This window comes from Glycine soja, chromosome 18, assembly GCF_004193775.1.
Source record: "Glycine soja cultivar W05 chromosome 18, ASM419377v2, whole genome shotgun sequence".
NCBI lineage: Eukaryota > Viridiplantae > Streptophyta > Magnoliopsida > Fabales > Fabaceae > Glycine > Glycine soja.
Window position 1 is genome coordinate 56,098,959 of NC_041019.1, and position 14,186 is coordinate 56,113,144.

The 14,186-nt window shown below is 34.4% G+C and overlaps 1 protein-coding gene across 1 annotated transcript; it reads left to right on the forward strand.

The window, feature by feature from the left end:
* Positions 1-1,636: 1,636 nt before the first annotated feature.
* LOC114395406 (importin beta-like SAD2) lies at positions 1,637-13,392 on the forward strand. The gene is made up of 22 exons (XM_028357181.1): positions 1,637-2,015; positions 2,433-2,565; positions 2,655-2,742; positions 2,951-3,100; positions 3,748-3,910; positions 5,478-5,662; positions 5,762-5,935; positions 6,416-6,561; positions 6,916-7,039; positions 7,112-7,292; positions 7,554-7,713; positions 7,815-7,856; positions 7,942-8,060; positions 8,152-8,350; positions 9,346-9,477; positions 9,751-9,854; positions 9,965-10,144; positions 10,707-10,846; positions 10,985-11,124; positions 11,274-11,434; positions 12,310-12,436; positions 12,531-13,392. Exons 1-22 carry the CDS (start codon positions 1,926-1,928, stop codon positions 12,689-12,691), a joined length of 3,099 nt encoding a protein of 1,032 aa, XP_028212982.1. The 5' UTR covers positions 1,637-1,925; the 3' UTR covers positions 12,692-13,392.
* Positions 13,393-14,186: the final 794 nt, after the last annotated feature.

Genomic DNA, 14,186 nt, shown 5'->3' on the forward strand with positions numbered 1-14,186 from the left:
AGGATGAACATTGATAGGAACTAGGGTAATTGATTTTCTTTTTTGATTATGTTGATTTACTTATTGAGTTTATGTTCGGTACTTTTCACGTTTGATACTAAGTAGAAATTGATATGCAATGTAAACCTACGAGTAAATTATACTAACACTAAGTTTTCTTCCTCCCAATTTTTTGAATGTTTATGGCAATCTCCTCTACATGGATACACAAATTTCAATGCTTTAAAACAATTAAGTGTTTGTTTGGATGAACATTAGTTAAATTATTTTTATATTAAATTAATTTTGGTTAAAATTTATTTTGAAGTGATGGAATTTGTATTTTAATGTTTTTTTTTAAAAAACAAGCTAGTGGTAAAATTAAGGATAAATATTTTGATCCAACAAGAAACTATTTAAAATTACTTAAACTTATAATCATTTATGAACCTAAATCAATTCATCAAAATATAATTAAATATGTGAAAATTTATTTAAAATCATGTTAATTGATGTTCAGCATGATTATGAAAAATCCAATGTAAAACCAAACATCATTGAGAAAGTTAGTGCAATGTTAAAAGAATATGGAAGTAATATTTTTCAAATAATTAAAGGGGTAATGTAGAGATAAAAAAATGAAAACATTGAGTGCAATCTAAGAAAACCTTAAGATCTGTGATTGTAATTTACTTTAAACGTAACAATTGAGAAATTACGGTTTAGACTATTCCTATTCAATATTTAGAGTTTTTGAGCCCAGGATTACCACTAATTTTGCTCACACGAGGGATTTAAGTTAATAATTGGGGATAAATGATTTATCACCTCCATTAAAAAATGATCTATCACCTAAGAAATTAATGTCAAACTAAACTAGAGAAATTGATTGTGAATTGTATAACATAAAAGGATTTTGAAAACAACAACACTGCATGAGCCCCCTTAAAAAATAAAAAAAAAACTGCAACAGCTTTTGTCAAATTATACATACTACCATCAATTTTTTCTATATTACTAAACTAATCCTTTTTAAGTCTAAAAATATTACACTAAAACTTTCATATATGTTAGAAATATTACACTAACACATTCTTAAATCTTACACTAACATCCTTTACAAAGAAAATAAATTTAATAATAAAAAAATAATGAGTTTTTTTTTATAATTATACAAAATCTTAAGAGATATTATTATAATTTACTTTAAAAAGTATTAAACAGTAAATGCCAAATAATAAATAATTACTTTTAATCTTTACGATATCATCGTAATTTTGTGAAATAGAATTTATTTTTTATATGTTATCCAAACATAATGTTACTTTATATTTGAACATGAAAAAAAAGAAACACACATATAATAATAAAAGAAAAATTGAAATCATTAGTATGCAGTTCTCTAATTAGGTGGAGTTGGCAGCCAAACCCATCAAAGCGGCAGCTTCCTAGACGCGAGTCCAAAAGCGTGAAATATCCTCCAGCCGCTACAAATGTCCTCACCAAACACCAAATAACGCAAACGGACGTCAGAGGGTTTAACGTATCCCCGTACGCCTCTAACGTATCCCCGTACCCAAACACACCGCCAAGTGTCCAACTAGACAAATCAGAGAGAGCATGTGTTTTGTTTTTTTCTCTCTCCCTCGTCACAATGAAAAAGTACTATAGGTAGTAGTAGCAAGATGGTTAAAAACCCGTAAACGTAAACCCTAGTAGTTTAAATAGCCTCCATCTTCTCTTCTTCTTCCACTGCTTTCTCTCTCAACTCAGCACAAATCGCAAGGCACTTCTTACTCGCTGTTCGATTCGAGTTTGCTCTCTCGCTCCCGTTCTAAACCCTAGAGCACGCTCTTTCTAGGGTTTATATTTCGATTCCTCCTTGATTTCGCAATTCGAATTTCGCACGTTGTCGGATATTTTTTTTTGATCGAATTCTCGGTTCCATGGATCTTTCGAGTCTCGCTGTTATACTCCAGGCCGCTCTCAGTCCCAATCCGGACGAGCGGAAAGCAGCTGAGCAGGGCTTGAATCAGGTGCGACTCTCCTTTCGGTTATTATCGAATTTTGGTTCTGATCAGAGTTTTGATCGGTTCTCTCTTTGTGTTTATTTGATTCGCTTCTGCTTAAGTGTTTGCCAAGTACGGATGGTTGTGAAACGCGGTGATTTTGGTGTTGTTGTGAATTTTGGCGTGTGATTGCTAATTGAATGCAGCAGTGCTTTAATTGGATGAATTTAAATTTGGTTGTGTGTATTAATGATCTTCTTGAATATGAAGAGTTGATTTTCACGAATGTGTTTGTGAGGCTCTGATACTTGAAAATAAAGTAAAAACACATTAACTTTGTTGTCTGTTGGTATAGGTGTGCATTTATGCGTGCTAGTTGAATGTATTAGTGTTTTAATTTGATGTGTTTTTTTTTTAACTATATTAAATTAAATATACATACAGTTTCAGTATGCGCCTCAGCATCTGGTGAGGCTGTTACAAATCATTGTAGACAACAACGTTGACATGGGTGTACGACAAGTGGCTAGTATTCATTTCAAGAACTTTATTGCCAAAAATTGGTCTCCTCTTGATGGTATGCTCTTTTTATTGTTGGTTTGAGTTAGATAATGAATTTTGATGTTTGCTGATCATACTCTTCGTTTTTCTGGGTTGTCTGTGTAGATACCCAACAGAAGATCTCTCAGAGTGATAAAGATGTGGTGAGGGATCACATTCTCGTGTTTGTAACCCAGGTTCCTCCTTTGTTGAGGTACAGTTGTTCACCTCTGGCTGCCTGGTGTTTGGTAGCACATCTTCTCTATTTTGATACTTGTTGCTGTCATGACTCTCTTTACCCTAGTGGATGACCACAACTCTTGCGGGTCAACACTCTCTGGCATATTTATTTTTCTTTTGCAAATGCCTGTTTATTTCCATTGTATTGACTTCTGTTCTTTGCTTACATGTTATGTTTATAGGGTACAGCTTGGTGAATGCCTTAAAACAGTTATACATTCTGATTATCCTGAGCAGTGGCCTCATCTTCTTGACTGGGTGAAGCATAACTTACAGGATCAACAAGTCCATGGTGCCTTGTATGTGCTGCGGATTCTTTCTAGAAAATATGAGTAAGTTTGTATCTATTAGATTTTAATTGGGCTGCCTTGGTGAATATGGTCATCCTATTTTGGTTATATTATTTCATTGAACTATACATTTGTTATAAATGATGTGTGTGTATTTATAGTTAGAAGAGTGTGGAGAAAGATACAAATGTTAGGATAAGAAACCCTCAAGAATCCAAGATGTCATGAAAAAAGAAAAAAGAAAAATCAAGAATAAACCGTAACCAAAAAAATTTCTTCTGCTTTTCTAGTACAAAAAGTAAAGACAATGGGCAAATAATTAACAATAATTATTTTTTGAACAATAATTTCGAGTTTCTTTTGAGGTGTTGAAGAGAATGAATGAAAGATTATGATGTCACCAATAAATTGAGATGTTTCAGAAAGTATGGAAAGGGAAATAAAAAAAGACTGTAGTTTACTTTGTTTCAAATGGAAGGTGCAAACCTCATCCCATATGTTTTAGTCAGTATGATTATTTTGCCATCTCCATCAATAAGATGCAAAGTGGTTGAAGATCTCCATTTCCAAACATTTGATATCTGATTTGGCCAGAGCTTATATTTCAAAAGTATCCTGTCAACCTTTAATAGTGATTGATTCTTCTTGTATATGTTAGTTTAATAAACTATTTTATTTTCTCCTCCCAGGTTCAAGTCAGATGAGGAAAGGGTACCAGTTTATCGCGTTGTTGACGAGACATTTCCTCACCTGCTCAATATATTTAACAGGCTTGTCCAGATTGTTAATCCATCACTTGAAGTAGCTGATTTAATCAAGCTTATCTGTAAAATATTCTGGTCCTCAATATATGTGCGCTTCCTCTCCTCATATGTATTGCTTAAATCAAGTGAATTATTTTATGCATTATGCTGTTGATCAAACCTTGTTCAAGATGCATGTTACATTTATCAATATTCATTCTGTTTACTACCTCTGGACTGAAACATAAACAACAAAAAAATTGGTGGATGTAAATATAAGCAAATTTAACTAGTTTCGCCCTATTATAATGATATCATCCCAAAAATACCCTTCAATTAATTGAGATTGTATTTTCAATGACTCTGTTTTTATTCTTGATTCAAGTTCCAATGAAGGACATTTTAGAAAAAAACATTTTTTTTAAATGTGATTAGTAGGATTAAATCATGTTAACTAACTTTCTTAATTAGCGCAGAGTTAGTTAATTTTGCTGTGTAGCATGTATTCCCTTTTAACCCTAGGTGATCAGATCAAGGTTGTCAAATTTGAGAGAGTATGTAAACTTGTGGATTGTCTGTGGACTTGACTCATAAGATTTTACCTACAATTTAAGAAAACCCTATCATAGTATCCAAACAACATATAATATGATTAAATATTCTGCATTCCAGTTTCATAATTAAGCAAACCATATAATGAAACTTGATCAGAAACAACACCGCAATACCTTTTATTTATTTATTGATATACAACCTTAATCCCCAATCTGGTATCAATGTGATAACTGAATAGGGATGGGATTGAACAAACAGAAGAATGAAAAGAATACCCAGCTGTTCAAGAGTCCTGGGGCTCTTCTCTCCAGTCTCTAGTGAATTCTAAAATACATGATACCCCTCTCTCTTAGTTCTCCTTTCTTTTTATAAGTTCTCTCCTTTAGTCCTTTCACCTAACTAACTAACTAACTGCAGTTAATTTATATTCTGTTACATTGGGGACCTTTTAAAGACATACTGTCTGCCCTATGTGTTCTGACATAGACCTTCATTATTGAAGGCCTGCTATCTCCATAAGATTGATATTACAAGTTAATATCATACATAAATGATTAAATTGCAAGTTTGATATGAGTTTCTGTGCGAATTGACTCAGTTTTCTCCTCTAAAATACAAGTATACGAGTCAACTATCAAGTTTGACAACCGTGAAGGTTACTGCTTTAACATCCCTTGCCATTGGGCTGATATGCTTTTTCATCATATTAAATTTCATTAAGAAAAGAATAGAAAGTTATCTTGGGGTTACTAGATCTTCAGTGACATGTTTTTCACATTGTAGTTTATGTAGCAGTGACTAGTGAACGATTCCTCTCATGTCAAATATAAGGCAAAAAATTATGGTATAAAACGTTAAAAACCCCAAAAATACTCAACTTTACAGTATCCATGTAAATCCTAGTTTTGATTAATGTGCTTGTATTTGAATAAATCTTGGTTGCTGTTGTTTTTGGTTGACCTTGCTGTTACTGGGGAAGTGGGGATAAAATGAAAGAAAGGAGAACACATATTTTACAATTGAGATTGCATTGTCAGCCACCTCAATTATTTTGATGCTTTTCTCCACTCAAATTCACATAGTTGACACGTGCAATTCTGGGTTTTGTTGAATTTTTTCAGTTGGAGATTCCTAAGCTGTTGTTTGATCAAAATATCTTCAATGCTTGGATGATGCTATTTTTAAATATATTGGAGAGGCCTGTCCCCTCTGAAGGTCAGCCTGTTGATCCTGATCTTAGAAAATCATGGGGTTGGTGGAAGGTCAAGAAATGGACAGTTCACATTCTCAATAGGCTCTACACTCGGTATGTTTAGGTGTGGATTAATTTATATAATAGTTATAAGCAATTTTTCTGTATGACTGACTCTGAATTTCTATGGCTGTTTTAATTACCTTGTGACAGTTTTGGAGACTTGAAGCTGCAAAACCCCGAAAACAGAGCCTTTGCTCAAATGTTTCAGAAGCATTATGCGGGGAAAATTTTAGAGTGCCACTTAAATCTGTTAAATGTCATTCGTGTAGGTGGCTATTTACCTGACAGAGTTATCAACCTAATTCTTCAATATCTAAGCAACAGGTGGGTATACTTTGAAGTGTCATTCTGCATCATTGATTTGGTCCAATCCAACCCCTTATTCTTGAGAGTGAAACTGTGGAAGGGTAGATATGCAGTTTTTATATTGTGGGTGTGTGTGTGTGTGTGGGGGGGGGGGGGGGGGGGGGTGGTTAAGAGGGTGCTTATGCCCATTCATATGCTTATGCGTTATGCGTTTTATTAATTTTCCATTAAGAAGATATAGGAGGAGTCTGTTGCAGTTATAACTGATACAAGGAAAATGAAAGCCCCATGTGTGATGCTAGTATATTTCTGCCATAGGTGCAACATGGATGCATGTTTTCCATTTCTGCATGTCAAATCAGACCCAGAAACAAAGTTTCTGTTGTCTGCAAAGTTAGGGCATATGTGAAGAGAGATTATGAGTTGTTGAGTGCCTTATTTGCTATTGCTAAAGTGGGTACATAATAATTCGCCCTCTTATTTTTTTAACATATGCAGCATTTCAAGGAATAGTATGTATACTCTGCTGCAACCACGGCTTGATGTCCTTCTTTTTGAAATAGTGTTCCCCCTTATGTGCTTCAATGATAATGATCAAAAGCTTTGGGATGAAGATCCACATGAATATGTAAGGAAAGGCTATGGTAAGTTTGTTAAACTCAGAAAATTAGGATGAAAACTGTGTCCTCTCCTCTGGAGATTTCTCATTTAAATAATATGATAGTATGATACAATCTGATTTCTAGCCTTGAAGTTTGCTAAAAAACTATATACGGTAACCTACAGCTGGGCTAAGTAATTAAGGATATAATTACACAATTACATCTATACAATCATACAAGATATGCTGGTTTAAAGGGCCAATAAATCTGCACAAATAATGGCAAATAATCTGCCCATCAATCTTGTTGACAAAGTTGTGTTGCTGTGTAAACATGGAATCAATATTTCAACAAATTGCACAGGGATATCTTATAGCTTCTAATTCTTTGTTACAGACATTATTGAAGATTTGTATAGTCCTAGGACTGCTTCCATGGATTTTGTGAGTGAGTTGGTTCGAAAACGTGGGAAAGAAAATCTTCAAAAATTTATTCAATTCATTGTTGAAATTTTCAGAAGGTAATAGCTTACTTACTGTTAGAACGAATGATCTATAATTGGGTGCAATATTTAGGATCTGTTCTGTGCTAGGTATGATGAAGTTTCTGCAGAACACAAGCCCTATAGACAGAAAGATGGTGCGCTTCTTGCTATCGGGGCACTTTGTGACAAATTGAAGCAGACCGAGCCATACAAATCGGAACTTGAGCGTATGTTAGTGCAACATGTCTTTCCTGAGTTCAGCAGTCCTGTTGGCCACCTTAGGGCTAAGGTATGTTATCCTATTCTAGTTTTTACCCCATTAATCCCCATGTGATATAGGATTTAGGTGGGGAAGAGAGAGAAACTGAAAGACAGAAAGAAAAAGAGGGAAGAACATAACAGGGAGGATAGAGAGGGAGAAAAACAGAGAGATCAAAGAACTGCATGCTGCAATTTTTTTTTTATTATTCCAGTCTCCTTCTAAAATACAATATAACCATGCGATGGAATTATTATTTAGACTACACTTTAATTTTCCTGTGAAAAACAGGCAGCATGGGTTGCAGGACAATATGCCCATATTAACTTCTCAGACCAGAACAACTTCCGGAGGGCTTTGCAGTGTGTTGTATCCAGAATGCAGGATTCTGAACTTCCTGTGCGTGTTGATTCAGTTTTTGCTTTGCGTTCTTTTATTGAAGCTTGCAAAGGTGGTTTTTTTACCTTTTTGTATCTGTATAATTATATTGGATAAACCTTTATATATGATTAATGTTGTTTATGCTTATTTTGTCATGATGTATCAATGCAGATTTGAATGAAATCCGTCCTATTCTTCCTCAACTCCTTGATGGTATGAAGGCGTGAGAATTTTGTTTCACTCCAGAATTTTTATTTGACTTGCTGAATAAGTTTTAACTAAGCTGAATTTTATCCAGAGTTTTTCAAACTTATGAATGAAGTTGAGAATGAGGACCTTGTATTTACATTGGAGACTATTGTGGACAAGTTTGGGGAAGAGATGGCCCCTTATGCACTTGGTCTTTGCCAAAATTTGGTAATATATATTTTTTTCCATTGACAATTGTCTAGAAATTGTGTATAATATAGAGGTAGGAGAATAATATTTTAGTTTTGATTAACAACAGGCCGCTGCATTTTGGAGGTGTATGAACACTGCAGAAGCTGATGAAGAAGCTGATGATCCAGGTGCTCTTGCTGCAGTTGGTTGTTTACGTGCTATTAGCACAATACTTGAATCAGTGAGCAGGCTTCCACATCTTTTTGTTCAAATTGAACCTACTTTGCTTCCCATAATGCGTAGAATGTTAACAACCGATGGTCAAGGTACTTCTACCCATCCTGCATTTCTCATTTTTATGGAATTTTCTTTCATAGAAAAAATGTAATTTCCACTTTGAATGATGGCTACTTGTTGAAATTTGAGGCTTAATTTGTTTTTTTTTACCCTTCCTATAATCCTATTTTCAATGTCATTTTGTTTTTGTGCATGTATTCACACTTCTATTTTTCATTTAGAGAAGAATTATAAAACTTTTGGTGGAGAGGGGATCCTCTTAGAACTATAATGACAATGCAAACTACAAAGGAAAAAAAAAGAAACATCAATGGAGCAAAGCTACCAGAATCTCCCAGCCTATCAGTCAGGGAAAACTCCTTAAAAAAGACCTCTTGGTTTCTCCCAGCATATCTGCCTAATCTTATTATGTCAAACTATTGTGCTATAGAAACCTCCTGAAAAATTACAAGAGTTGCCCTCAGACCACCTGCACCAAAGTGTAGTGTATATTGCACATTTCCACAAAAAAATTTCCTCTTTAATTGTATCAAGACCATTAAAGCTTATCATTAAAAAAATGGTCCGATGATTGAGGACACACTCAATATCTATTGGAAGCAAACTAGATTCACTCTTATAAGTTGCCAAAATGCTCCAAGAAAAAAACCCTTAGGTCACCTTGTCTTTTTTGGCTGTTATTGTTTACCTAGTCTAACTGTTCAATTAAACTGGTTGTTAGGCCTTGTGGAAATATTTTTTCCTGTAACAAATGGGCATGGGTAATGGTTTTTTATTCCCCTTCCAATGATGTTTAGGATGGATGTATGATGTTCTTGATAATTCAGGGCTTTCTCTGCATGCTTAAATTTGTGTAAAATGAATGTGATGCTTAAGCTTGTATAAATTTGCTTCTTTAACTTCTTGGACTTTGTATTTGTGTTTGTTTCATTATTAGATTGTGGTATGAAAGCCATGGTTTGTATATTTTAATTTTGCTTGTATTTTCTGGCTCTATTGCATTATCTTCTGTGTGTAACTGCAGAGGTTTTTGAAGAAGTTTTGGAGATTGTATCATATATGACTTTTTTCTCTCCAACAATTTCATTGGATATGTGGAGTCTTTGGCCATTGATGATGGAAGCACTGGCGGATTGGGCAATTGATTTCTTTCCAAGTATGGTGGTCAACTACTTTCAACTCTTTTTTTCCTCTCTGATAATTAATCTCCTAGTGCATGAATAATTTGTGGATGGCCTCTTTTGTTTGTTGATATTAAAGAAGTGAGTTGATCTCTGAATTAACCTGAAGATAGACACAGCTATAGACTGCTTAGAAACATCTTTTTGATAAAGAAACAAGCTAAAAATAGAATATGGACAATTTTCTGGTCAAATGAATATTCTATATCATCTTGGGTATTTATTTGTTAAGTTTTAAACTTCTGCAGATATTTTGGTTCCTTTGGACAACTATATTTCAAGGGGAACTGCTCATTTCCTTACTTGCAAAGAGCCTGACTATCAACAGAGTTTATGGAACATGATTTCATCCGTGAGTTACTTTTACATCATTACTTGAGTCACCACCTGTTTGGTTGGCCTGATATTATTATCATTTTTTCCGTTATTACTGATGTCTGTGATTTGTATATCACATTGCAGATTATGTCGGATAAAAATATGGAGGACAATGATATTGTGCCGGCTCCAAAGCTTATTGAAGTTGTCTTCCAGAATTGCAGAGGACAAGTGGATCACTGGCTTGAGCCGTATCTCAGAATTACGGTTGAACGCTTGCGTCACACTGAAAAAGCTTATTTGAAATGTCTTTTCATGCAAGTGGTAAGAAGGGGTTGTTACAAAATCAATATTTGCATGAATGAATGAAATTGTCAGGAAATTGGCCTTTGTTGCTTCTTTCCTTTGCTATAATGTTCTGACATAGTCAATATTATCTTGATTTTTTGGGGTCTCTGGTACTGATGAACACTTAATACCCATCTGTTCTGGAACTATGTTAACTCAAAGTTTTGTTAATTACTTAATTAATTTAGTTTGGAGTTGCACGATATATTTTGAATTTCAATTTTATTGAATGTGAATGGATTATAAAAAGTCGGATAGGTATAGTTTTGTATGGTAGTTTTCTATCCAAACACCTAACTTGTTCTGAACTTAATATGGATTGCACTTCCTTGAGTGTTATAATTTGTAGGTTTCTTTAATTTAAAATAGGAAGAGAATAAACGTAAAGGTTTTTTTTAAAACAAATCTGAGGCCTTTTCTGATTCACCCAGTGAGTTTAGTTTATCTATGGTAAGCTTGTCTACGGTTTCAAAGATTATTTGTCTGCAGGAAATGGCATCATAAGTTAATTCCTTCTAAGAGAAGCTAATTTTTTCAGATTGCAGATGCTCTTTACTACAATGCAGCTCTGACTCTCAGTATATTGCAAAAGCTAGGTGTTGCATCAGAAATATTCCATCTTTGGTTCCATTTGCTGCAACAAGTTAAGAAGAGTGGAATGCGTGCTAATTTTAAAAGGTTTGTTATTTTCTACCCTTTGACCATCCCTTGGTCCCACATTTGTATGTCGTTTCTGTGCACTTCCATACAACAGTTGAAATATTGTGTGACAATTTGAAGGTCTCATATGATGGTAAATTAACAATCAATATGCAGGGAACATGAAAAGAAAGTATGCTGCCTTGGTTTAACCTCATTACTGGCACTCCCAGCTGATCAATTGCCAGCAGAGGCTTTAGGTCAGGTGTTCCGGGCCAATCTTGATCTTCTAGTTGCCTACAAGGAACAAGTTGCAGGTCTGTATGTCTGCCTTGTCTCTATAACTTTGAGATGCCACAATTCATGAGGGGTATACTGATGACATTTATATCGACTTGCTCGGTAATCCTAACAGTAGTTTGTTTTGTGAGTGCCTAATTTTCAGTCCATTGTGTACTCACTGCAGAAGCTGCAAAAGAGGAGGAAGCTGAAGATGATGATGATATGGATGGTTTTCAAACCGATGATGAAGATGAGGATGGCAGTGGTTTTGAAAAGGAAATGGGAGTTGATGCTGATGATGGAGAGGACACCGATACTATCACACTTAGAAAGTTGGCCGAACAGGTGCGGATATGAAGACCTTAAAAACATTTGCTTGCATATAAAGGATTATTATATTATGTCTATATGCTTGTATGACTTCTGCTCAGGTCATTAAGGTGCTTGACTTCGTGGTCCAATTTTGGTTGAATCATAGTTACTTCTATAATTTATATTTTATTATGAAGTTAAATTTTAAATTAAATGTAGTGAACAAGTAAGAAGGCTTAAAATTAAATTAATTTATTTGTTTGTTAATATTGAAACTTGATGTATTTTAATTTGAATTGTTTTGTTGAAATATTTTATTGATTACCATTACCATCTAGGCATATCAGTCTCTTGGTACAGCTGCTGCCAATGCTTAGTGGCAGCATTGCATTGGTTTTGACCCCCCATACCACATCTATTGCTTAAAGCTCTGTCCACCTAGTAAAAAAGAGGGTCTAGGTTAACACTGGGTTCACGGGCTGATACAGTCAAAGAATTGGACAAGTTTCAGCAACAACCAGCTAATTGGTTGACTTCTTGTTTGTTTATTGGGGCTTTACTGGTCCAGTAAACTAGGATGTTCACTGGTTTCAGTTGAACTAGATGTTCAATTCTAGTTTTCAGAAATGGGATCCTATTCATTCAAATTTTGTGCATGTTTTGGAAACAATTGTTTTTAGAGAAATAATTGTTTAATTTTCAAAAGTTCTTTAAGAAAAAAGCAATTATTTCTCCAAAATAAGTTGAACTAAATGATTTTTTTTAAAAAAAATTTATATTTCCTTACTCCAAACACAATTATTGTACTTTGTTTCATCTTGTATTTATTTGTTCATTATTTGTTGGTTTACTGGCTTTTATTTTTAAATCTTAGAATCTTATTTTCAATCTGCATCTGTTGCATATAGGCGAAGTCTTTCCGGCCCCATGATGATGATGATGATGATTCAGATGATGACTTTAGTGATGATGAAGAGTTGCAGTCCCCAATTGACGAGGTCGATCCTTTTGTTTTCTTTGTGGATACAATCAAAGGTAAGCTAAAAAATGTTCAGGTTCACCATTGCCATCATTATTGTTCTTTGTATCATCTGACATGCCCACCTTACCAATTAAAATTTTCCTGTAGTGATACAATCATCGGATCCATCGAGGTTTGTGAACCTTACCCAAACGCTTGAGTTTAATTATCAAGCTCTCGCTAATGGTGTTGCCCAGCATGCTGAGCAGAGAAGGGCAGAAATTGAAAAGGAAAAACTAGAGAAGTCAACGGCTGCCACAGCTTCTTAAGCTTCGGAATGTACATTATTACTGTTGCTTTTTTAATTCTCAAGTTCTCAGTTACCCATTCTTTAGGAAAATCAGAGGGTTGCCTATATTTGAGGCATTTGTCGGCTTTCTGGTCACCAGTTGTTGGTCTTTGATCATGAAGAGTTTGCAGTATTGAAGTGCCTGGAGCACTGTGCACCGAAGTAGCCATATTGCCCAGAGAGAGAGAGAGAGGATGATGTATTCAGGGAACTGTGGAGTCAGCAGTTTCTCCAGGTCTTAGTTCAGCTTATTGTTTGGTGCTTTGGGGCTATCCTTTTGGAGGAAAGTGCCCATTCTTGCAAAGACTGTGTTGTCCCCTTCCACCCCTTTCCCTTTTGTGGGCTCCTTTTATAGTCTCCATGTATGTGCCAACGTATTTTTGTTTCATGGATACGATTTCTGTAATATTTGTTGCCTGTCACATAGACGGGTATGTAGGGTCGCCAATTGCTTTATTGGTAATTTTTGGTGAGGGATGATATAAAATTTTTTGTTTTTTTTACATCCTTTTTCGGTCATTATTTTTGGGTTGAGAGTATAGTCCATGAGTATTGATGAAGGCATCAGTTTTGGGTTATACAAAGCTTTTCAAGGGTCCCTTACTCTGCAGGTTGTAAAACAGTTTGTTCATTCATTATATAAATATTTTGTGGGAAGAAATCAGCTCGATTCATGTTTAAGCGGGGATTATCAATTTTCTTACTAGTTTGTTTTTTGTGTTTCGGAAGATTCAACACAGAAAAAGAAAAAGAGTTCTGATTGTTTTCTGAATGAATTTATTGTCAAGTTTTCCAAACAGCTCGAGTTAATATCAGCTCGAGTTTTCCAAACAACAAACCTGTGGAACACTGGTTTTCATGGTCACCAGTTGTTTAAAATGACAAAAAATAAAATAAAAGAGAACAGTACTTTTTGGGTGTGGAATAGTTTTGATGAGATGAAGTATGGATTAAAAATTAATAATATAAAGCGTATAAATTTGTGTGTGAATACTAATATAACTTCTTGGAAACTTTGCGTTTTATGTTATGACTCAATAATTTTTAACTAACTTGTTTGAAGCGTCATTTCATAAGAGAAAATTCAACATTCAATTTCCTGGTGTTACATAAATGAAATTACTTTTTTTTTAAGGAGAAGTTTTTTCTTAGGCAGCGCTTGGTGGGATAGAAGTAGTAGAAAAACTTAACTACTAAACCCTAAAATATATTTATTTAGTATAGTATTTCATGGAGTTGAAAAAAGAAAAATATAAGATACCATTTGGTTTTGATTTGAATATGAAGTGAAAAAACTAGTTAATAGAATGAATCTGAAAAAACAAGTAATTTGTTTAGTTTTGATTCTCGATTTCATAATGTATGGTCAAGTGGTCGTCATGTGCCCGTTCTTGTAATCAAAAGTGTTAAGAGTGTTCCTAGAATAAATAAAAATAATCCTAAGAGTGGATTTTTCTTTAAAGAAAAAAGAAATG